This window comes from Lepidochelys kempii, chromosome 5, assembly GCF_965140285.1.
Source record: "Lepidochelys kempii isolate rLepKem1 chromosome 5, rLepKem1.hap1, whole genome shotgun sequence".
Classification (NCBI taxonomy): Eukaryota; Metazoa; Chordata; order Testudines; family Cheloniidae; genus Lepidochelys; species Lepidochelys kempii.
The window spans coordinates 1766279-1790701 of NC_136384.1; the positions used below are offsets into that span (position 1 = coordinate 1766279).

The 24423-nt window shown below is 48.0% G+C and overlaps 1 protein-coding gene across 4 annotated transcripts in view; it reads right to left on the bottom strand.

Moving 5' to 3' along the window:
• Positions 1–24423, bottom strand: part of LOC140911063 (phospholipid-transporting ATPase ID) — a 131017-nt gene that overhangs the window by 43296 nt on the left and 63298 nt on the right. For 3 of the 4 annotated variants that reach the window (XM_073343294.2, XM_073343293.2, XM_073343296.2), the window contains exons 5-12: positions 21465–21563; positions 20055–20116; positions 18144–18216; positions 17800–17870; positions 16158–16240; positions 11015–11173; positions 9432–9520; positions 1167–1363 (exon numbers count right to left, since the gene is read on the bottom strand). In XM_073343294.2, coding sequence (XP_073199395.1) covers positions 1167–1363; positions 9432–9520; positions 11015–11173; positions 16158–16240; positions 17800–17870; positions 18144–18216; positions 20055–20116; positions 21465–21563 — 833 coding nt within the window. Of the gene's footprint in view, positions 1–1166; positions 1364–9431; positions 9521–11014; positions 11174–16157; positions 16241–17799; positions 17871–18143; positions 18217–20054; positions 20117–21464; positions 21564–24423 lie in introns of those variants that run through there. The other variant, XM_073343295.2, reaches the window with a different exon arrangement.

Sequence of the window (24423 nt, forward strand, 5' to 3'; positions counted from 1 at the left end):
CACTCCAGAATGTACCTTCCAACCTCCTAATCCAGAGTGCCATCATTCACCCTCCCTAATAGCCTTACTGAAAAACCAGCAGCCACAATTCAGCAGCTGTGCTTAGTGGTTTGACAGCATAATCCCTCCCCACACCACCTCTCGGAATTTTATGCTAAACACTGAGAAGCAAATCCTGGTCCCATTGTAATCAGTCGCAAAACTCTGAAAAGTGAGATGTAAATGGTAACAAATGAACACCACTACTTTGTCTCACTCTAGCAGCTCCTATCTGAGGATCTCAAATTGCTTCACAGATGTGTCTTGCCCACCCATCCTGGCCCATTTATCTCTCGTCTCATTCACCAACTATGTTTGGGATTTTAGGGTGTAAGCTCTATTTACTCTGTGTTTGCAGAGTGCCTAACACAATGGATCCCCATAGTCCTCTAAGTGCTGTTGGAATACCAATGGTAATAAGCTCATTACTTACGCTTCAAAGCCACTGCTGTGAAATACATATTATTCCTAGCTCCGTTTTCAGATGGTGAAAATGTGGCACACCAGGTCACCAGCAGCAGAGCTGGGCACAAAACCCAGGACTTCTGATGCCTATTCCAGTCCTCTAAGCACAAGACCATCCTAGGTGGGGGCTCTTTTGGAAGGACATACTTTGATGTCTGGAATCCCTGCTTAATCACAGATGGCCTTTGCTCCAGGTTTGCATGACTCGCACACTGCAGATGGCAGAACTCCAAGACCCACAGTCTCTGGGGCTCCTCCCAGGGCAGCCAGCTCTGCACCAGCCTCTGTGCAGGGCTGCGGCAGAATTCCACCCACTGAAGGGACATCTCTATGGTTTAGAGTTATTCTAATGAATCCCTTTCAGTCTGAAAGAACGAACATGGTGATTTTGGGGAGAGGAGGAAAGGGTTTGACTCAAGCACAGAAGGAACGTGTGGTGAAGTCCATGCTCTTCCAGAGGGCACTAACCAATACAGACCCACAGTGAGATCCAGTGGCGATCAGGTATCCTCACTAGATGGCAGTCGTAAGCAGAGCTGATTTTGCTGAGATTGCTCAGCTCTGCAACACATTCATACAAAGGGGAAAGCACTGCTCTCTGCTAAGGTGAATATTAAAAACTCTTCCAAGCAGGAATTGTAACACAAAGGGCAGTCACATACCTGACGTAGAGTGAAATCGGCACCACGGTATTCAGAATGATCACATAAGACCAGAACATGAGGAATCCAGAGTAGGGAGCTGAGTCTACGCCTACTGCCCAGGGCAGGTAGACCTGGAAGTAATAGCCCTTGTCATATTCCCAGATGCCATTTCCAATGGCCAGGATGAAACACATCAGGGCTAAAAACGCAAAAATCTGCAACAAGAAGAGATGCATTTCAGAAAACAAAGTGTCTTGTGTTCAGTGTTTATGGGCAGTGCCCTGATTATATGGTACAGTATGAATCAGAGACACCGCAGGGGAAGATCTGCTGGTATTACCTGGTCTAACTCCTGGCCAATGCAGGACTGACCATTCCCTGCACATGCCTGAAACCTTTCTGTAGCCTATTGCTAACTCCAGAGATGGAGCTTCCAAAACTTCCCCTGGGTGCCAGCCCTGGAGCGTCACTGATTTCACCATTATATATGACTTGTATTACCGTAGCCCCTAGTCATGGCCCAGGGCCCCAGGGTGCCCGGTGTTGTACAAACAGAGCAAAAAGACAGGCCCTGCCCCAGAACACTGACAGCATCAAGTCTAAGACAAGAGCCGACAGACGGACACCGACCGACCGGCAGGCAAGTAGGCAGGCAGGCAGGCAGGAGAGCACAAGGAAACAGTGAGACAAAACTGGGCAGCACGAGCGGCTGCAGTTACTGCGCGCCAGCAACCGAATTTTTTCTGGTATCTAGTTTAAAAATGTTCTTTCCAAACATTTCACCCCCGGCTCCCAGCTACTCCCCAGGTCGTTCTCTCTTGTATGCACGTCTTAGGGACACATGTTCATAGAGCAGGTAACTGACAGGTGGCGCTGGTGGGCTCATTGACCCAATAAATCCTCTCTCTAACACTGCCAGAACCATCCCTGTGTTCTCAGCCATTTCACATCAGGGCTAAGCTTTAAGTCCCCTCCTTTGTGGGGGACACAACCTGCTCCCACCTGCTCAGAGTTTGCTCCTCCATCACCTAGGGCTTGTTTCTTGTACAAGCTAGGTATGCTGGTGGAGAATGAAGGTCCCATGGCATCACAGTAGAGAATCCAACAGTCAACAGGCATGGACTCCCAAGGCAGGGGAGCTAAATCTAGTGGATAGGGCACAGGACTAGACCTCAGGAGAGCTGGGTTTATTTCCCAGCTCAGTCATAGACTTTCTGGTTGCCCACAGGAAAGTCACTTAATCCCGCTATGCCTAAATTACCCCACCTGTGAATTGGAAATAACACTTCCCTAGCTCAGAGGGGTGCTCAGAGGGGTTCTGATACTATGGGAATTGGCACCATATAAGAACCCAGTTAGAGAACCTCCAAGCTGCCTGATCCAAAGAAGCTCATAAGCACGGCCAGACTGGGCCAGACCGAAAGTCCAACTAGCCCAGTATCCTGTCTCCCAACAGTGGCCAAGGCCAGGTGCCCCAGAGGGAATGAACAGAACAGATAATCATCAAGTGATCCATCTCCTGTCGCCCATTCTCAGCTTCCAGCAATCAGAGGCTAGGGACACCATCCCTGCCCATTCTGGCTCATAGCCATCGATGGACCTATCCTCCATGAACTTATCTAGTTCTTTTTTTAACTCTGTTATAGTCTTGGCCTTCACAACATCCTCTGGCAAGGAGTTCCACAGGCTGACTGTGCGTTGTGTGAAGAAATACTTCCTGTTGTTTGTTTTAAACCTGCTGCCTGTTAATTTCATTTGGTGACCCCTAGCTCTTGTGTTATGAGGAGTAAATAACACTTCCTTATTCACTTTCCCCACACCAGTCATGATTTTATAGACCTCTGTCACATCCCCCTTTAGTCGTCTCTTTTCCAAGCTGAAAAGTCCCAGTCTTTTTAATCTCTCCTCATACGGAAGCCTTTCTGTTAGGGGAAATCAACCTAGTTAGCATATGTGACTCCACTGAGAAGCGAGCACATCACGTACCAAGGGAGGATCCTTCAAGGTGGGCAGCTGGACAGTTTCAAGATAAGGGAAACAAAGGAGACAGGAACCAGCCCACGTGCCTGAAATAGCTGCTAATTCAGCGTTTTTGCAGGGGGAAGGTGGCTGCAGGGGACTGGCGATAGAGAAGGAGAAGGCCTGTTTATTGGTTTAGGCCCCCCCGAGGCACACAGGCAGGATGTTTTGCCCACAGTGTATAATCTTGGTGTAACCTGTAATCGGGGTCCCGTTCTGCTTAACAGAGTGGTACCATGCTCGAGCGTAATACACCTACAAACTCTGAGATACGCTGCAGTTTGTCTTTATTTGGTTGCCTCAGCCTAGAAACAAACTGTACGTGCCCTAACTGGAATAATTCGTAACAGTTCCATACCCCTAATCATTTTTTTGCCCTTTTCTGAACCTTTTTCAATTCCAATAGATCTTTTTTGAGATGGGGCGACCACATCCGCACACAGTATTCAAGTTGTGGGTGTCCCATGGATTTATATAGAGGCAACATGAGATTTTCTGTCTTATTATCTCTCCCTTTCTTAATGATGCCCAGCATTCTGTTCACTTTTTTGATGGCCGCTGCACATGGAGTGGATGATGTCAGAGAACTCTCCACAGTGACTCCAAGGTCTCTTTCTTGAGAGCTAATTTAGACCCCATCATTTTATATATATATATAGTTGGGATGATGTTTTCCAATGTGCATTACTTTGCATTTATCAACACTGAATTTCATCTGCCATTTTGTTGTCCAGTCGCCCAGTTTTGTGGGATCCATTTGTAGCTCTTTGCAGTCTGCCTGAGATGTAACTATCTTGAGTAGTTTTGTGTCATCTGCAGATTTTGCCACCTCACTGTTTACCCCTTTCTCCAGATCATTTATCTTTTCTCTCACTGCCCTTCACACCTCCGGATAGAGCCCCACAGAGACCGAACAGTGCAGAGCACACGGGATTATCGTTGAGGTGCGGCAGTTCACCATGGAAAACACGGTGACTCATGTAATACTTCCACAAAGTCTGTCAAAATGCTAAAGGGCAGAAAGCAGCCGAACGTCCCAGTATTACAGGAGCACTCATCTGACAGGGGTACAGTTGCTACTTTTGCCTCTAACACGATCGTCACCAATGTCCACATCCTCTGTACTTACATGTGTCTGCAATACACACGCTTAGGCAAGGGGTCACTAACATGCCTATTTACTTGGCCTCCCCTGGTCTGTTTCTATCCACCTGTTGTCCGTTGTCTTGTACTTAGATTGTAAGCTCCATCTTTTTGTTCTGTGTTTGTACAGCACCTGGCACAGTGCAGGTTCTGGTCTCCAACTAGGGCTCCGAGATGCTACAGGAACACTCAGGTTTCCTGATGCTCAGTTTTCTTTGAGGGGAGTGAGCTATTAGCAGAAATCACTGCTAAGGTTTTTTCCTGTGCAGAGAGACTGAAAGAGGGGCATAATGCTGCGGTCTGTGTCGCCACTAACCCGCAGGAACAACACCGTCTGGCAGGCTGTGGCTTTTCTGCAGCACACGGAGAACTAGGGAGTCTACAAATACAAGCCCAGCCATGCAAACACTTGCTCCTGAGCAGCGCTTCCCACCCACCTCGGGGTAGGAGGGTTGATGCCTGCAAGAGCGGGCCCAAACTGCTCCTTAGGCAAGCTGATTTCCGTGGGCTAACATTTAATGTCAGGCTGTGACCTCCAGCCATCTCAGGGGTTCTGCACCTATATCTGAAGCCAAAAGAAAAGGCCCCAGCAGCCAGCAGTGACAGCTCTATTGATCAGAAAGTGCCTTTTTCCTGAGTCTGCTAAGCACAGCCTCCCCTCTGCGGCACAAATACATCCTTGCATCAAGGGTACTTCCTTCTGCAGGACGGCGTGTCCTAGCCGCAGAACATTAACTTCTTTCTGAGCTCGCTAGGGAGTGATGTCCCGCTCTTGGCCCAATTTCAAACAGTCGGCCTGCCGCAGATTCCCACAGAAGAAACTTTTCTAAATGTGGAGAAAGGCAGGGGGTCAAGTCTGTAGAGAGGGTTATTTCTGCCTGACCTGACTTGAGAGGCAAAGTGACTGCATGTAAACTGGGCAGTGTTTCAAGGCCCTGTTTAAAAATTAATTTGTCACTGGGAGAGTTACAGACAATTCAGCACAAATGAGCTTTTCCTGTGTTTACATTTTGCAAGCTTCATTTCACCTGAAGTTGAGATATTTGTAGCTCTGTTTTTATTTAGCAAATAATGGCTTTTTGCATTCTTTTGGCTCAGTACGTCAGCAGTGCAACACACTGCCTCTGGTTACAATCCTGTTGGTTCACCTTTCCAATCACCCTGCGAGAAAGGAGGCCCTGACCACATTCCCTTTCGAGCATGAAGGACCTGATTACTGGAGCGAAACTATCTGAGAACAGGTGTGGGAAGGATTGAGCAGTATTTAGATACCCAAGTATTCGGTGCCTCACAAACGCCTAGGACCGGTTGACACCTGGCCCCATCAGCCATGGAGAGCGCAGAGGATGATGCATTCAGCTTCAACTCACTCAGTTCTCCAGAAAAAGCAAGGAACTAAATGACGCTTGTCTGCACTCACCGTAAAGTGGAGCAGAGACCAGAGTAGATCTGAACATGGAAAGAAAGCTCTGTATGTGTGACACACGTAAATTCTGGGAGTCGAGTGGTTAACTCTGAGCCAGGGCCAGATCCTGAGGTTCTCAGTGTCTGTCAGCAGCTCCACCTTTGTCCCTTTCCCCGTTCCGGTGGGGGTCACCAGGTGCTCTGTCCTGGACCCTCTCCTCTTTTCCATCTAACTTCAGAAGGAGGAGACGTCCCCTGATGGCACAGGTTCTCTCACCCCACACAGCGCTTCTCCCACAGTCCCTCTGACCCTGCATCTTGGAAGGCCTGCTGCCACCGCTAACTCACTACAGCCCAGGACTGAACTCTCCTCCCAACCTCTCTGACCTCTCCCCTTTCTCCATTACCCCGACAACTCCTCCATTCCTGCCATTGCTCACCCCGCCCCCCCCTTAACTCCTTTCTTCTCCCCTCGCATCCAGGCCATGGCCAAATCCTGCTCCTTCTGCCACCTCCTCTTCTTACAATCCACCCATCGGCCTACCCACATGACTCATCCACATGCTGTCAGCTGCCCTCACCTCTGACGACAGCTCCTCCTCTTAGGCCTTTGTGAAATTCCGCCCAGAGTCACTCCAGGCCCTGCAGAATCATAGACTATCAGGGTTGGAAGGGACCTCAGGAGGTCATCTAGGCCAACCCCCTGCTCAAAACAGGACCAATCCCCAACTAAATCATCCCAGCCAGGGCTTTCTCAAGCCTGACCTTAAAAACTTCTAAGGAAGGAGATTCCACCACCTCCCTAGGGAACCCATTCCAGTGTTCCACCACCCTCTTAGTGAAAAAGTTTTTCCTAATATCCAATCTAAACCTCCCCCACTGCAACTTGAGATCATTACTCCTTGTTCTGTCATCTGCTACCACTGAGAACAGTCTAGATCCCTCCTCTTTGGAACCCCCTTTCAGGTAGTTGAAAGCAGCTATCAAATCCCCCTCACTCTTCTCTTCTGCAGACTAAATAACCCCAGTTCTCTCAGCCTCTCCTCATAAGTCACGTGCTCCAGTCCCCTAATCATTTTTGTTGCCCTTCGCTGGACTCTTTCCAATTTTTCCACATCCTTCTTGTAGTGTGGGGGCCCAAAATTGGAGACAGTACTGCAGATGAGGCTTCACCAATGCCGAATAGAGGAGAACGATCACGTCCCTCGATCTGCTCGCTATGCCCCTACTTATACATCCCAAAATGCCATTGGCCTTCTTGGCAACAAGGGCACACTGCTGACTCATATCCAGCTTCTCGTCCACTGTCACCCCTAGGTCCTTTTCTGCAGAATTGCGGCCTAGCCACTCGGTCCCTAGTCCGTAGTGGCGCATGGGATTCTTCCGTCCTAAGTGCAGGACTCTGATTCCTGTCAGCCTGCTGCCTGCACACTGACCTCGCCGCTTCACCACTTCTCATTGCCAACAGCAGTTATCACCCCTGCCCTTGCCGCTTTCTGTGTCCCCAGTCCCACTCTGCCAATGACGCAGCCTTGACCCTCCTTTCCTCCTGTTCTTCCACACCCAGCTCTGCTCCTTCTGCCACGCCTGGAACAACCTCCCAAACACTTACCGGTGTAAAATCCCTAACGCCCTATGCCTGCAGCGTTACCTGTGGAAAGCAGCACATTTACACTTCAGAAACAGCTGACCAGACCTGGAACTACCAGGCCGGGTGCCTGTCATTGCCCTGGTCCTTTGGCAGGAATGTTGCATGTCTCCCCTTGTGCTTCCTTTAGTTTGTGTTTTCACAGATTGCAGACAGACCTGTCCTACGTCTGTACAGTACCAAGCATGCCGCAGGATCTACTGTATTCTAATTAATCATGACTCTTCTTCTCATGGAAGCCGACAGCTAAATAAGGGCTGAGTAAAGACCCCAGGATTGGACCCTGGTGAACAGTAAGAAAGAAGCCCAGAAGAACAGGTTCCAGAATGGAGCCTGGGAAGCCACAGGCAGCCTGATCCTAGCCGCTGTCCTACTGAAACAAAATTAGTCTGTTGAAAAATAGAAGGGCAAAGGCATTTTGATACTGAGGTAGTTACAAGGCAATGCGAGTATCCAACAGATTCAACAAGACGTGCTGATCTACTGTGTCAAAGGTGGCTAAGAGACACTGCAACGGCACAGAAACGCGACGCCCATCGGCCGCCATCCGACAATCACTGCTGCCTCCCTGGGGGCTGACTCCAGCACGGTGTTTGAGACAGAAACTGCGCAAGCAGGAGTTGAGCAGATCCTCACTCCTGGCAGTGGGAGCGCCCAGCTCCCTACAGGTTCCAGGCATTTCACAGAATTCCTATGGCAACCCCAGCTCCATGACAAGAGGGGAAATCACCCCCAGCTGGTGCAAATCAGGATAACACCCCTGCAGTTGGTGGAGCTCCACCCGCGAGCGATCTGCTCCCCTGTGTTTGCGATGAAGCCAGTGTTTGCAGCACTGTTTTATAAAGGAGAAAATTGTTGGCAAAGGTGCATCACATCACAGCGGAGCTGGTCTGGCTGGCGGGTTCAAACTGAAGTTCAAATGCCAAATAAGCAGCTGGCCAGCCAGAGTACTCCCATGATGGCTGAAGGTTAATCTGTGCTGGCGTGGTCACATCCCCCCGTGGCCGGAGCTGATTCAATGTACATACAAGTGTTCACGAGGCTTTTGTGGGCATTGCACCGGCTTGATGGGAACCAGTTTAATCTCGGTTTGTTTGTTATGATTCCAGTCTCATAACATTAAACTACTGACAGTCTCCATGTCAGTGAAGGCCTGCTCTGAAACACTTGGACAGAAGCTGCTATTAAAAGCTAAATATCTGGGCTAAGCTAAATTCTCATTTCCTTGAGCACACTCCCAAGCTGTTCTTCAAGCAAAATTGGATAAGGCACTGGCTAGCGTGTGTGAGCTCATCTCCCTGTCGGGACAGTGCCCAGCCACTAGGACAGGCTGCTACACACAGCAGCAGCCGAAAGGAGCTATGCGTTTAGCTCCCGGCAGAGGCCCTTGGGTCGGAATCCCCAGGAGTGATCCCTGCTGATGATTGTGGCATCCATGTGTGAGCAGATGCAGTTTGTTACAATTGTCAAGAAGTTTCCATCCCAAATTCGATCCGCAGCATTTTAATTAGTGGAGAATTGGAGACTGTCCCCCTGGAGTGTAATATCTATTTAGTGTGTTTAAATTTACCACTTGCTAAAAAACCCATCTCTGGTTATGAATGAGCACGTAATATTTTCCTCCAATGCAGGAGAGCCAGTCTAGCAGCCAGCAGAGAGCATCATGCAATTATTGAATGCTGTGCAGATAGACATTACTGCAGATATCTAGGAAGCCTGAAAGCGAGAAGGAAAAAATCAATGTTTATTTAAATGGAAAACCACAAAAGATATTTGGGAAAATGTTACTCGCAGGCTTCAAAGTGACTATCACAAATAGTGGAGAAAAAGTGCACAGCAAATGAAAAGCCATGAAGCGAGGTCCTTGACACTATCAATTTAATGGCCTCGTTCTGGAGGATGGGACTTGTGAAAGGAGCTGCAGAAATCCATATGCTAATGTACTTTTTTAGCATTCTTCTTTTTCTCATTAGTCCCTTTTGATGCCCCTCATTTGTCAGGAAGGAGGGTGGAGCACTCTGAAATGATGAACATGTCTGAAGGAGTGAAGACAAGTTAATCAGACTTACCACTAACACGAGGACATTCATTAGCCGATCAATGCTGGTCCGTTTAAAGGTTGTTTTCCCACAGTTCTGCATTAATTTGGTGTCTGGCCCTAGTAGATCAAACACAGCCATGATTTTAAGAACCTGGATCAATTCTAGAGCTGCTTCCCTTCAAGACGCCAAAGCACTTACAAACATACATTAACCCTCACAACCCTCCTGTGAGGCAGGGTCACATTGGTGCCCCGGTGTTACAGATGGGGAAACTGAGGCACAGCAAGGTAACATGACTTGTCAGAGGTGATAGAGTCAAAAACAGACACCAGAATTCCTGACTCTTGCTCCCTGCTTTCTCTTACAGCCAGTGCACCCTCCCCTGTGGGTTTCATTTATTTTATGGAGAATAATGGATATTAGATCAGCAGTGACCCGCATTGTGCAATGTCACATATGTCTCCAGTGCTACAGAAATAATCCAAATCTCGCCCCCATTAAAATGTAGACTTCCCCCCCACACACACTAATACAGGAGACAATTCTGACACTCTGGCACAAGGGTGTAAACTGGAGCATAGTGTTTCTCTAAGCTAATCAGCTTGCCTTGGAGTTGGGACCTGCTCAGTACATGCTTGGAGAGATAAAGTAATTCAGTTGCACTAGCTCACTGTGCCCTCAAACAGAATCAGTATTTGAGGACTCTTTTCCCAGGTGGATGGGCTGAAATTTTTTCCCATGTTATTTGCTGATCCCAGCTCCGGGGGAAGAGAAGCTGCTCTTTATGTCAAAGAACCCCATCAAGGTGTGTTGAGATTTTGCAACATAGGGTTCATAGAATCATAGAATATCAGGGTTGGAAGGGACCTCAGGAGGTCATCTAGTCCAACCCCCTGCCCAAAGCAGGACCCATCCCCAATTAAATCATCCCAGCCAGGGCTTTGTCAAGCCTGACCTTAAAAACTTCTAAGGAAGGAGATTCTACCACCTCCTTAGGTAACGCATTCCAGTGTCTCACCACCCTCTTAGTGAAAAAGTTTTTCCTAATATCCAATCTAAACCTCCCCCACTGCAACTTGAGACCATTACTCCTTGTCCTGTCCTCTTCCACCACTGAGAATAGTCTAGAACCCTCCTCTCTGGAACCACCTCTCAGGTAGTTGAAAGCAGCTATCAAATCCCCCCTCATTCTTCTCTTCTGCAGACTAAACAATCCCAGTTCCCTCAGCCTCTCCTCATAAGTCATGTGTTCCAGTCCCCTAATCATTTTTGTTGCCCTTCGCTGGACTCTCTCCAATTTATCCACATCCTTCTTGTAGTGTGGGGCCCAAAACTGGACACAGTACTGCAGATGAGGCCTCACCAATGTTCACTATTCCTCTCTCTTGTGGACTGGTCTAGCAAACTTCCAGTTAAAATCCTGCGCATAGTGAGTTTGTGATGTTCCTAGCTTGGGACTAAGAGGAAGGTTCAACGTTCCACTTGTGTTCTTGTACCCAGTAGAAACCAAGCTTCTAAAGGGGACAAAAGTGGTTCTTCTCTGCCCACTGGGAATTACATGCCCAACTGTTACAGTTTTTTCACTCTGCACCTCTGTGTATTCCACCTACCAGCATAAATAACGAGCCCAAAGCACCATTCTGTGTTCCTAATGGTGCAGCCCCTCAGCAGCATCTTCTCATTGTCCAGGGCAAATTTCTCCCCGTGGAGAGTAAGAGTCCCAGTGAACTTATCCAGTTTGTTATTCGGTGCCTCACATTTGATTTCACCTGCAAATAGAGATCAGACAATGAAAACCTTCCCGGGACTAGCTCCCCACTGGGCAGCACATACAACATCCTCAGCTGTGCCCTGGACAGGGGCCACATCAGGACCGTAGCTGTCCACCCGTATCACATTCTGCTGGATACTGCAAGCACTGCTCCACATGGAGTCTGCTCCTATCCGGCCTTCCCATGGCAATCCAGTTGTCTGCATTGAATTACTTTCATATTTAGGTTTGTCCTTTGCCATTGAACACAGGATGGTGCCCTGCCCTTTGAGGCCATTTCACATCCCTAGCTGATAAGTGCCACCAGCTCTCTCTCTCTCACCTGGCAGAACCCAACGGAGATGCCCTTCTCCTTGCCAACCCCTCAGTCACAAACTAGCCAGCTCCAGCACCCAGAACAGCATTGGTAGAGGCCTTCAACAAATACTGAGGGACAGATGACCTGATGGACACTTCACAGCATGAAATAATCCCAAAGCAGCCTGAGAAGAAGTTGCAAGCAGCAGAGTGCACTGGAGGGCAGTGGAACAGCTACATGCTGAGAACACACATACATGCAGACAACAATGTCGAGCAGAACCTCACACAGAAGACAACCTTGACCTGGCAAGCACGAGCTGCACCATTGCCTCCTGCAGCAGCCTTGCTCGTGAGCTGAAGGCCCACACGTGGCTAGACTTCCAAACTACGTCACAAGAGCAGCCATCACTGATGGAACAGACTAGGGACAACAGAGGAGATGATAGTGCAAACAAGGAACATACCTGATCAGGTTTCTTTAGAGGTACTGTAACTCTGCCCATTACAACACTGGACTGGTGCAGTCTACACCACTTTGGATGCCCCACTGACAGTGTGACTACATACTGGCACCCAAAGAAATGAAGCAGGAAAGGGCTCATAAGATAAGCAAGGATAGCATCTGTGAAAAGGCAGGAAGAATTGCTGGGTGCAAAGGAATAAGCATGCTTCAATATAAGCCTTCTCTCCCCCACCCAACTCCCGCAAAGCGCAGAGTGACCTCCGCTTAACCAGGCCTTAGAGACAGGTATCTTCGCGTGCAGCAGGGGCTGGGAGCACTGTGTGCAGGTGGGAATGCTTTATCGAGGACTTTGTAGCCCAAAGGACCATGGCCATAATATGGGCTAGAAGGTGGGGAGTTTTCAAAGAAAGTGTGTGTGTGTAACAATCCCCGAAGCTCTAGCAGGGCTGCAGAGGACCCTCCATAAGGGGGAGAAGAGCTATTTTAAGAACTTAACTCCTGTGAGCTCATGGTTTCCTCACCCTGCCCTAAACACAGTCCCTTCAAGTTGTAGCAGGTCAGAACTTAATCCCCTTTCATGGGGTATGGGGTTTGTTTATTAACAAACAAAGCTCAAACAACACACAAAATCCAGCTGAAGTCCTGTCTGCAAGCTTAGTTATTCCCAGAGTTCCCTCCCAAGGACTACTCAGCCCACACTCTTGATCCCCCTTTCTCTCTCAAGCAAGGAAGCTGGCCCTGCCTCCCTTATATCTAGGGAGGATAATGAGTCACTTGACACAGTGAGTCAAAACCACTGGTAGCCCTTTCCCAGCAGCACCATCATGTACTAGCAGAGTCAGGGTTCCAGCTAACGCTGTCAGCTGGGTACATTCACCTATTCAGTTTTCTTTCAGACTCTAATGAGCACAACTGGGAAATTAATGTCTGATGACCGTACGCGTGGCCATAATTAATAGTCAAGTGTCCCTCTTCGGCCCACTATATTTTAGTCTCTTCTGTTCCATCCCTTGAATCTCTTTGGAACCTGAAGGAAGACATGCTTGTTGCTGGCCGTGCAGCTGACCCACCAAATTCACGATGGCTAGAGGGGTGGATTCTGCTTCCATATTCTATAATTATCTCTCATTGTAAAATGTGCTCACCCACTACTCTAAGGCCCAGCTGCAATTAGTATATGGTCCTGCTTTGAGCAGGGGGTTGGACTAGATGACCTCCTGAGGTCTCTTCCAACGCTGATATTCTATGATTCTATGATTCTATGAAAAACTATTATTCAAATCAACAGTTAGAACCAGTTAGTTCAGAAATGACTGAAGGATTAGAAAACATGCCAGCTAATGCCAGACTCCAAGAGCTCAATCTATTTAGTTTAACAAAGAGAAAGTTGACGTGACTTGATCTCATTCTGTAAGTACCTACATGGGAAATGAATATTTGATAACAGACTCTTTAATCTAGGAGACAAAAGTCTAACAAGAACCTATTGCTGGAAGTTGAAGCTAGATAAATTCAGGCTGGAGATAAGGCACACATTTTTCATAGCGAGGGTCATTAACTATAGGAACAACTTACCAAGGGCCATGGTGGATTCCCCATCATGGGCTATTTTTAAATCAAGATTGGATGTTTTTCTAAAAGATCTGCTCTATTTGAACCGCAGCTATTGGACTTGAAACAGGAATTAATTCAGGGCAGTGCAGTGGCCTGTGCTATGCACGAGCTCTGACTAGATGATCAGTGGTTCCTTCTAACCTTGGAATCTCTGAAAAGCCACACACACCTCTAAATCCCTAATTCTCGGGTAACCAGCTCTCTCCCACTACAACCTTCTCCCCACCCTCTCTACTCAAGAAGAGCCTGGGAGAAGCGAGAGGCTTTACAGGTGAATCAACAAGAGAAGTGAATTCTAGAGCTGAGGCTCCAGCACCAAGAACACCCTGACTAACATCCTCATGTTAAAACCAGGACGGTATTAGGGTCATCTCCAGTAACTATGCTGTGTTGGTACTAACAGATGTGCAGCTTGTAAGACCAGAAGAGACCTGTACAAGAGAGGCCATAATATCTCACCCAGTGATCTTGCATTGAGTACTATTACTGGTGGGAAGTTATTGGACACCCGCTGAATCCATTTTACCCAAAAGGTTTAAACCCCATGAAGCTCTGACCTGGCCAGCGGTAGCTAACTGATACCTGATTATTGTTTCCTCTCATGTTTCCGACTTCCCCAAGTCTAACAATAAATAAAGGTCTTCTTGTTGGAAAAATCCCCTGTACCTGACCCAGCACAGTACCAACAAACACCATGCTCTGGGCTAAGCATTTTGCTTCACTGCCCTTGTGAATTAGCCATCCCACCTTCTCCTCTCTTCCTGCCCCATGAAGCCCTTGCATGAAGGACTCCATAAAATATTTAATTCTTGTATAGAGGTTAGCTAGAGAAATGTGAGGTCAGGTCTAATCCCAGGCACTCTTCCCAGTACTTTTGCAAATATTAGTCACAAGAGGAAGTATTTTATTTTCACTTTAGATATCACAAATAGGGCCCCTTTTATTTAAAACAAAACTAGACTTTGTAAAAATTAAACATAAGATAAGGGAACTTATCTTGAGTAAGGGAACTCGTTGAGTCAAGTTATGCTCATTTAGAAAACGCAATTGTTTTGATCCTCGTTAGACAAACTGTCTGAAAAAGGAGTTCTCTAACTTAAAACGAAGATTTTGGTTTCCACATTGTTACACGCCATGGCCTCTTCAGTAAAATAAGGGTTTGAACCTCTCACTCAGAGAAGACCAGTCATTTACAGAGGGCTTCCCATTGCAGCAATAAAAGTATATGATCTACGAGAGCTCTGGAAATATGAAAGCCCAGAACCACAGGCCTCACTTGAGAGAAATCCAGTGAAAAGGTGTTGTCGCACAACTGAGAAATCAGACTAAGAATATTGTTCCATAAGATCCCACTGTAGAAAGAGGGTGTCTAGCAGCCCCTTTAGACTGCACAGCTTAGAGACATTCCTAGACCTTTGACATATGGACCAGCTGATCACCATTCCGCCATTTATCATGGATATGACAGTGGAGTCATTGACTCATTTCAGTCATTTAGCTTTTATTTCCTATGAATTTGGTGCTCAAGAAAAGTCCCCGGAGAACAGGGAGAGCAGCATTATAAGCTCAACTACAGCACTGCTCTGCGCCATTCCTTTCCATTCCATATGGGTTCTCTTATCACCCTCATGCCCAAGGTACCTGAGCACCTTCTAGTTGGGCTTTGAGCAATATGACTAGCATCTGTCACATGTTCTCTATCTTGTCCTCTCCCAGCAGGAGACCTGTGTGCACATGGAATGTTTTGTTTCTGTAGGGTTGGGTTGGGGTTTTTTTGTGCATGTTGCCAAGTGCTTAGGTTAGAAAAAGCCAAGTCAGAGAAGTCAGCCTTGCAGGTCCTTGCCTGAACTGTAGCTCTAGGAGGTCAGGAAAAAATAAGTCTAGTCTTTTGTCCTTGGCTTATTCTGCTGTGGCTAGGGGAGGAAATAGCGCCGAGTGTGATTTCTGTGACATGGACACCTGTCTACCAGGCCCATGGAACATGTGATGTGGCAGGGACACATTTCACAGCACCCCTGGACTTTCAGTGCATTAGCTGCCAGGCAGTCACAGCAAAACACTTTCAGATTTGCCTTTTTGGTGCTGTTGAGAAAACAGTGAAAGGACAAAAGTGCAAAGCTCTAAACTGAGAAATCCAAGTAATCCACCCCATGTGCAGAGGGGCTGGTTCTGCTCCTAACATTGGTGTAAATGAAGTGTAACTGCTCTAAAGTCAATGGACTTACATCTGTGTAAAACTGCTCTGAGATCAGAATCAAGCCCTCTCGGTGAATTCAGTGTGACTACCTGTTCTGTTTCCCCTGGGGTGGTTTGCAGGAGCCTTACATGGAGGATTTGATGGAGTCTCAACAAGCCTAGACAGACACTAAGTGACAGGCTTAGTGCACTTCACCCTGTGACTGCCCACCCATTGCAGTCAATGGCAGCACACAAGATCTGATCTGCACGGTGTGACGCTGCTATCCCTGGGAGCGCTGGGCAGGGACCCAAGTCAGAGTGGACACCAGGGGCCTGCAGTGCGGCTTGGAGAAGAGAATTCCAGCTTCGGGTGGAATTCAGGCCTTAGGGGAAATGCTTTGGGACTTTCATGTTTCCCTGCACTCACCGTTGAAATCAGTCAGTTTCTGAAGGTCCTCTCCCAGCTCCGCAGTGACTGTCAGTGCCTGCTTCACTTTGAGGTTGGTTTCCCTATAATAAAAGCATGAGTCAAACTCCTACATGACTGGTCACTCTTCTGTTCCTGGAGCTGATCTCATTCATTAGGGTCCAGATGGAGCGTGCAGGGTCTCCAGGCTTCATCTCCTTACCAAGAGTCAAATCAGGACCATTTTTACATGCCCACAAAGGGAATATAGTCCCTTGCCACTGTATAAACTGGTTCTGCACCAAGTCAGCTGATCCTCGGTACGCTGGGCTTGGTGCAGAAGAGGGTCAGAGGGCTCTGGTCTCATGCCATCACTGCAAAGCGCCGAGCTGCTCATGTCAGCTCTCTGAGCAGCCCTCCGTCCAACTAAGTTCTTACACCACACGCATCCCTGTAGTATTTGAGCACCTCAGTGGGTTCTGGACCCTCTGTCACTGCACTCTGGGGCCTGCAGAAGTTACTGCAACCCTGGGGCAGCCAGGTAGGGGAGGGTGCTCTCCCATGGACCTCAGAGAAGCACAGCAACGTTCAGTGCCCCATACGTTATCCCCTAGAGCTCACATGGGGCAGCGGGAGGGCTTGGATGGCTATGCGGGTTCTATGCAGCCTTCCCTGCGGTGTGGCATTCTCTCAGGTTTTGCTTAGGCCTCTGAGCCCACAAAGCCAGGCCACGCTCCACACCTGAGGCTGGCTCCATGCCACCGAGAACTGGCAATACAGACTCTGGCCCCACAGATGAGGGTGGCACCACCTTATCCCAACTAACAGGAATTGAGTGAGGCCCTCAGACTTGTGGCCAGCTGGCCACGCTGCAGAGTGATGGAATTCAATGGGTCACTAGGGCGACGCTGGGAGTGACTGCTGTTCACATAGACAGAAAAGTGGCTGAGAAGCACAGCCGGGGTGAACATAAAACCACAGAGTTATTGCTGCTGATGTGGGGTATTCCAGGGACATGCATTGTAAACCATCAATGAGTGCTACCAGAATTGCCAGCATGAGTAAAACAGGCCAAGGCCTCTGCATGTGAGGATCCTGCCATTGTTGGGATACACTCTGCTCAAGACACTTCCCAGAGGGTCACTCGTTATGGGCCACTGACTGAAACAAAAGCTGCCTCCCTCATCAGAGAGCTGTTCAGAGGAGTAAGTAGTGAGCAGTGGAGCGCAATCTTTACCCGGGGCAAGCAATTATGCCTCCATCTCGTGCTCAAATGCACTTAACAGGAAAGGTGAAATGAGTTGTGACTCTTTGGGAACCACAGGACCAGTGCATGGGCAGGAGAATGTGCCACAGGCAGAGATCTCACCTGACACGCTGCGTTCTCGAGATAGCAAAGAGAGGATGCTTATATTGGAAGTGATGGGCTATATGGAAGTGATGAAAAGAGCCTTCGCCTGTAGGGTCAGAAAACACGATCACCCTACACTTGCTGTGTGCAGTCAGGGTCACGGGTCTCCTGGCAGGAACAATCCATGCTCTGTGGATTCATCTCTGGACTAGGCAGCATCAAGACCACAGAAGCAGATGGGCCTCACGGTATCAGGATTCCCCATGCAAAAGTTAGCCTTGTGTTTGCAGCCCCAGGGCCAGGCCCACTTACCCATCCAGTTCAGCCGTCTCAATGTATGTCAGACTGTGCGGCTCACTGCTTGAGAGTAACAGTAAATCTGCCTGAACACAAACAAAACCAGGGCACTATGAGCTGAGACAGCCACAGAAAAACAACCACAGAAACGTTACCTTGACCACGGGAGACCACAGGTTACCTTGAGATCTCAGGACAGAGGACACAGTAACCCTACACGTCCAGCTGACTTCCCTGAACTGAAAATGTATCTGAAAACCTCTGAGTCAGTTAGCGTCATTACTGAGTAACTTCTTTATTAGTCTGAAGAGTAATTCCAGAGAGTCACAGCGCATGTGGCTACAATGAACTGCACTCACCGTCACAAAGTTGTTGTTCTCTAGTTTTATGATGTCTCCCACTTGAATATTCATCCATTTGTCATCCTTCAATCTGCAAGAGAAGGTTCCCTTTAAATAGTCACAGAGCGGCAGAGCGCTCCGACCCTGAGAGGGTCAGCGGCGCTCTTGAAGCCCGTTCACCAGCAATATAAGGACTTGGCGGTGAGCTGTCGGGGGCAGGGACTGTCATTCTGCTCTGCATCTGTCCAGCAGTAGCACAAAGGGGCGCAGGTCCATGGCAGGCTCCTAGCCACGACCAGCATAAAGCAGTAATAAACGGGAGAGCTTTACACACACATGCAGTTGAGAAGTAGGCTCCACAATATAAACATGTTACCTGTGCAGTACTCTACTAACAGACACTGACTTTCCCTTCCCTTCTGCTACAAATCCAAAATCTAGGTGGGGTCCTGGGGAAGAGAGTCCCATCTACATTTTGAGCAGATACCACTAAAATTACTTGGAAATTAGCCCAGTTCTTTAAGTTGTCTAAGTCCCCTAAAGAAGACCAGATGGTGCAAAGGCAGCTCATGCTCTCTGTCAGTCTAGCTGTCAAAAAGAACAGCAACCCAGCTGCGAAAGCTGCATGTGCATATACTCCGATCTGTGCTGTTCATGGCCTTTTTTAATGCACAAAGCAAGATGTACAGGCATCCAGCTACCTGTCTGGTACCTCCAGGTTGCATGAACAAATCAGAATTTCTGCATATGCAAAAACTTAAGAAGTGAAAGTTTTACAGGCAGCATGGTGTATGTGCCCCAACAGATCATATGGACCTGCTCTGGGTCTCCATGAAGTCATTAGTAAAACTCCATTTGAGTTCATTGATAGCAACACTGGAACCTGTGGCCTCTGGCCGCTTCACAGTGGAAGTGAATTATGCACATTGCTATATAAACGTATCTGTTTAGTGGGGATGGTAGTCCCAGTGTGACTGGTTTCAGATTTACTGGACTGAAAATGCTAACAATCAGCAAAATCACTGGTTTCCAGCTTTATTTCATTGTTCCTGTTATTTGGCAGTGTTTGTACAATACACTGGTCTCTACAGTACTGTGAAAACCATAGGGCGACCAAGCACTCCACCTTTGTCACCAGCTATACTCCAAGAGCAGTTGGGTCTTCCTGGAACAATGAGTACAGAACTCATCTACTTGCCACAAAAGGCCAGGACCTACCGCTGGAGCAAAAGGAAAGTCATTGCTAGCCGTAAAGTGCCCAGGCCAAAGAATTGAACAGTTCTGATTCCATCCAATAGACAGCAGGGGGATGGGGGTGGGTTTGTGTACAGAGAAGTTTCTTGTAGTTGTTAATTTAACATCAAAAGTCTCTGCTGATTAGGTCTAGTTCTGTCTGCTCAGGAATGAATACATAAAACAAATGCATGTGGCACCAGAGAATGCAGTCACGTCTGATGCCTCTGGGATATTTTGTAAAATAATCTGTCATTGTTAATGCATACAGTTGGCATCTCCAATTTAAAATTGACAGCCCAACTTTTTCTGGGTGGGCTGATGGCTTTAGTACCTACACTGACAAAGTGACCGTACCTTTTGCTACTTATTAACCAGATACGTTAACCAAACAATAACACACAGCACTGCGAACAATGAACTTTCCTGAGATGTCTGTCATGCTACTTGAACTGAAGACTGCACAGTGAAATCTAGGGAAGCAGAGCAGACTTTGGGATCCCATAAGGTAAAATAATACCTTAAAACAAAGCTGCCATGATCTCCAGTGGAAGTAGAATGCGGACAATAGAATGTACATAGTATGGAGCTTTAATAGTCACATTTGTTGAATCTGTCAGAAATTTTGAGTTTTTGCAGAAGCGTCTCCTGGAGACAAACCTTCAGCCAAAATTTCCGTAAAGAAATAAGATTTACCTGCCATTAATCAGCACCTGGACGGGACGGTTATTGACATGATTGTCACTTTTGTGTCGATTCTGAAAAACGTAAAAGTTGATCGGGGTGTTAGAAGAAACTCCACAGAAACCAAGTGTGTGTGATCAGAGGATAAAGCAATCCCATTTCAGGATTCCTACCCAGCTGGGGAAATGATAAGGGCATAAATGCAAGGACAGAATAGTGCCATAACTTTTTCTATGCTCTTAACCCTCCTGTTTAGGGGAAACCTCGCTCAGTTACATCAGAATCAAAATGACTCTGAAAGACAGAAGAGGGGAAATACCCATAACCATTACCAGGGCCAACCCTGCACAGGGGCTGCTGCCCTTGACCCCTGCACTTTAAGAGAACCAGTGGTTTTGGTTGCTCGCCATCAATATGCACCCATGAGCCAAAGACTCCATTCCACCGCTCTGGAGGTCTCTCCACCCAGCATTTTAGGTTAAATTGTCAAGTCCACATTGAACTCTGGCAGCATCTGGTGCAGGGGGCTGTCTGGGACAGAGACTGACAGGCAAGAAGGATCCTGCTATGGAAGGGCCCACTCTGAGGAGAAAGAGATAGACGGGCCCTGCTGTGTCACTTAACCTGGAGTCCCACAAAAGCCCAGGCTGGCCTTGACTGCCACAGTTCTGCAGATAAGGTGCTTGGAGGTATCCATTTCACTGCTGCTACATGAAATGGCCATAAGGGTTCTGGGTGAGTCCCCTATTTTTTAAGGGGGCTCTTCACTGCCCACACTTCAGAACGAGAGTTCGTTCGGTCTCATTCAGAACTGCACCGACCCCTTGTGTGACTGGACTCAGTGACCAGGGTTGTTAGAAGGAGCACAGAAAACCACATGCCAACACACATGCAATGGGATTCTGGAAAGCACTCAGCTGTAGGCCTCACTCCGCTCCCATTGCAGCCAATCGGACTTTTACCACCAACTCCAATGGGAACAGAGTTAGGCTAATGCCGAGCACCTCTAAACAGTCCGACCCAACTTCCCCCCTCCCGCCATGTGCTTTCCTAGCGCAGCTCTGCGGTGGGTTCTAAGGTGCTGAGCCAAGGTTTTCCAGCACGGGTGCCTGAGAACAGACTCCTCAATCCGTATGCAGGCAGCTAAATAAGTGGCCGGATTTTCAGAAGTGTTGCACCCCCCACAGTTCCCGCGAAAGTCAGTGGGAGCTGTTGGTGCTCAGGACTGCTGAAAATCTAGCTACTTAGTTAGGTGATTCAACATGGACGTTGGGGCCTGACCGCAGCGCCCCCCCACTGGCCATAGACAAACGCTGCAACCGCCCCCCTCCGGCTGCACGGACTGGCCGTGTTTTGCTTGATCGTGTCACTGGGGACCCCAGACACACGCTGAACTCAGGGTGGGGGATCCAGGCCTCTTACAAAATCGTCGATGGCATCCTTGACGCCCGACACGGTCAGCACCAGCACCAGCGGCACCACTGTCGTAAACCAGGACAAGGAGGAGACCTCAGGAATGAGCTGCAGGGGAAGAAAAGCGGGGCTTTACCGGCTTGACAACAAGCAAACAGCCTGCAACAACGCACTGGATCCCAGGGAGGCTGCTAAAAGAGTTTACTCTGCATACAAATAACAGAGAAAGATGGGTTTCAGAGTAACAGCCGTGTTAGTCTGTATTCGCAAAAAGAAAAGGAGGACTTGTGGCACCTTAGAGACTAACCAATTTATTTGAGCATGAGCTTTCGTGAGCTACAGCTCAGAGAAAGATGGAAATTCTGTGCGATCTTTTACACACAAACCCACAAAGGAAAACCAGCCTTTGTGTAAAAAGGGACCGGGGGGCCTTGGGAAAGGGAGGAGATTTATTTCCCTCTGGTTTTTCTTACATTCGAAATATCGAGTCCCTTTTCTGGAGGACTTCGGCACTGACATTTGGAGGGCTGGGATGGTGGCTACCTCGATAGGCTATCCCAGTCCTTGATTGTGAAGAATGGGGGGAGGCTTAGCCCTGGCCCACACTTAAGAGTTAAACTGATCTGACTCAGTGGGGGCGGCGAGATTTATTTTACTGGTAAGATGCCAAGTGTGGACATAGTTACAGTGGTATAAACGTGACTTTTCCCAGTATAATTATTCCCCTTCCCATACGGGAATAGCACCCCTGGCATAAGCACCTTTATACTAAGATAACTGTCCACACTAGGGGGTGGTGTAGTTTATCTATACTGCTTACAGCAGTACAAATTTCTAGCGCAGAAAAGCCCTCAGAATGGGAGAGATGCAGCTTGGGATTCCATGTTCTGCTCCACTGTCCTATTCCAAGTCCTACAAATATCCCCAAAGTCCTCTGAGTAAATGAAGAAAGGGCAAAGAGCTGATATTGGTAGGAGGCGGCGGTGGTGGTGGCCTACCTGATAAATCTCATCTACAGATTAAAGACCAACAGCCACAGTGTCGTCTACCAGTAACAAGGCTGTAGTTATGGCTGAGGAGGTACTTTCACTATAAGCCTGGTTTTTAGGTTCTTATGATTTCCTGAAAAATGTCCCTGTGAGCTGGAATTTCCCAGGTTTGCTCTCAGCACATAGGGGAGGTGTGACGTTATTGACATAAACTATGACCATATAAATCATTGCTGCAACCTCTGTTATATGTTGGCAGCAAATATTGTACAAAGGTTGTCATGGGAGGTGTCTATAAAACGGTTACGCTGTGCTGGTTAGGATGATGCTGTCTGTATGTGTGTATCATTTTGTAGCTGAAGGTATGAATATGGGCAATGTACTTGTATCTTAATGTGTTTTGATTCTAAGTAGCCTCAATGAAGCATTTGGTCAGCTTCTTGAGAAAGAACTATTCTCAGTAAGTGCCCACTCAAGATATACTTAACGGACAATGAATTTTGGGAGACACCAATCCACATCTGAGCTTTCCTGGGAATGTTCAAACTAACACGTAAACAATGGCATCCGCCTGCAAACTGAGTCATGTGACTTGCCCATGTGACTCCAAGCTCCACCTTGCTGCTGTGATTTTCCACAGTAAGAACAAAGAGGGGTCCTTCCACGGGCAGAGAATATAAAAGGCCCTGAAAACCCCTCCATCTTGTCTTCAATCCTGCTTCTGACCTCTGGAGGAACCTTACTACAAACTGAAGCTCCGAACAAAGGACTGAATGACCCATCCCAGCTGTGGATGTTCTCCAGAGACTTGATTTGAACCAGAAGTTTATTCCATCCCTGCTAAAAGCCTGAACCAAGAACTTTGCCATCACTGTATGTCATTGATTCCATTGAACCAATTCTAGCTCTTATCTATATTCTAGTTCTCATCTCTATCTTTTTCCTTTTATGAATAAATAAGCCTTTAGATTTTAGATTCTAAAGGATTGGCAAAGCGTGATTTGTGGGTAAGATCTGATCTGGATGTAAGCAGTGTCAGGATGAGCTCCACCCTGACATCTGGTGGTGAGGTGTGGCAAGTTGTGGAAAAGAACTTCAGGGGCCGATCTCATTTGCATAGGCACACCCACCATGCCTAGAATGAGACCATAGCTGCCCAAATGGTCACTTTGACTGCTGTGGGATCCCCAGTGTCTCTGTTATTGGGGCAGGAAGAATAAATTGTTATTACCCTGATTATGGGAACTGTGCTTGGAACTGTATGTGGCCTTTTGTTATGATGGAGGGATTCACCATCATCTAAGTAGCACTCGCTAGGCAAGGGTCATGGGTTCCAAAACTGTGTGAATGGAGAGAGGCTGGGGACAAGTATTAATACTTGGTGGCATGGGCCCTTTGGTGAGGGCCTTACATGCTGATTGCACTTCCTCCTTTCTCCACTGTGGAATATCAGAGCTAATTTTGATTTCATTAGAAGTCTAGTTATAGGCTGCTGAGCTCACTTTGGGCTGACAGTGCACCAGCACTGGGGCTCCCCTACTATAAGCTGAATTCACCTAAGAGCTGAAATCACTGAGTGTTGTGTTAAGTAGTGGGGGAGCCTGAAGATATATTGTGGAGCAGGTTGCGGGACGGCTGGTGAAGCAGTTCGACGCGGAGCAGTGTGTGGATGGCAGGAGCTGCTTGTGGGCCGTGGAGCTGAGTGAAGGAGTTCGTGGGGCGGCTGGCGGAGCGGAGCGTAGCTGAGTGAAGGAGTTCGTGGGGCGGCTGGTGGAGTGGAGTGCAGCTGCGTGAAGGAGTTTTATGGGGCGGCTGGCGGAGCGGAGCGGAGCGCCGCTATGGGGCGGTCAGCTTCAGATCACGTAAGGTGCCTCTTACCCCCGTCCCATTTCCACCCAGGTTGGGAGGTAAAGCTCCGCCGATAAACTTTCGAACTCTGGGGCTGCCCTGACCAGGGACAGAGACTTTTGGGGCATTGG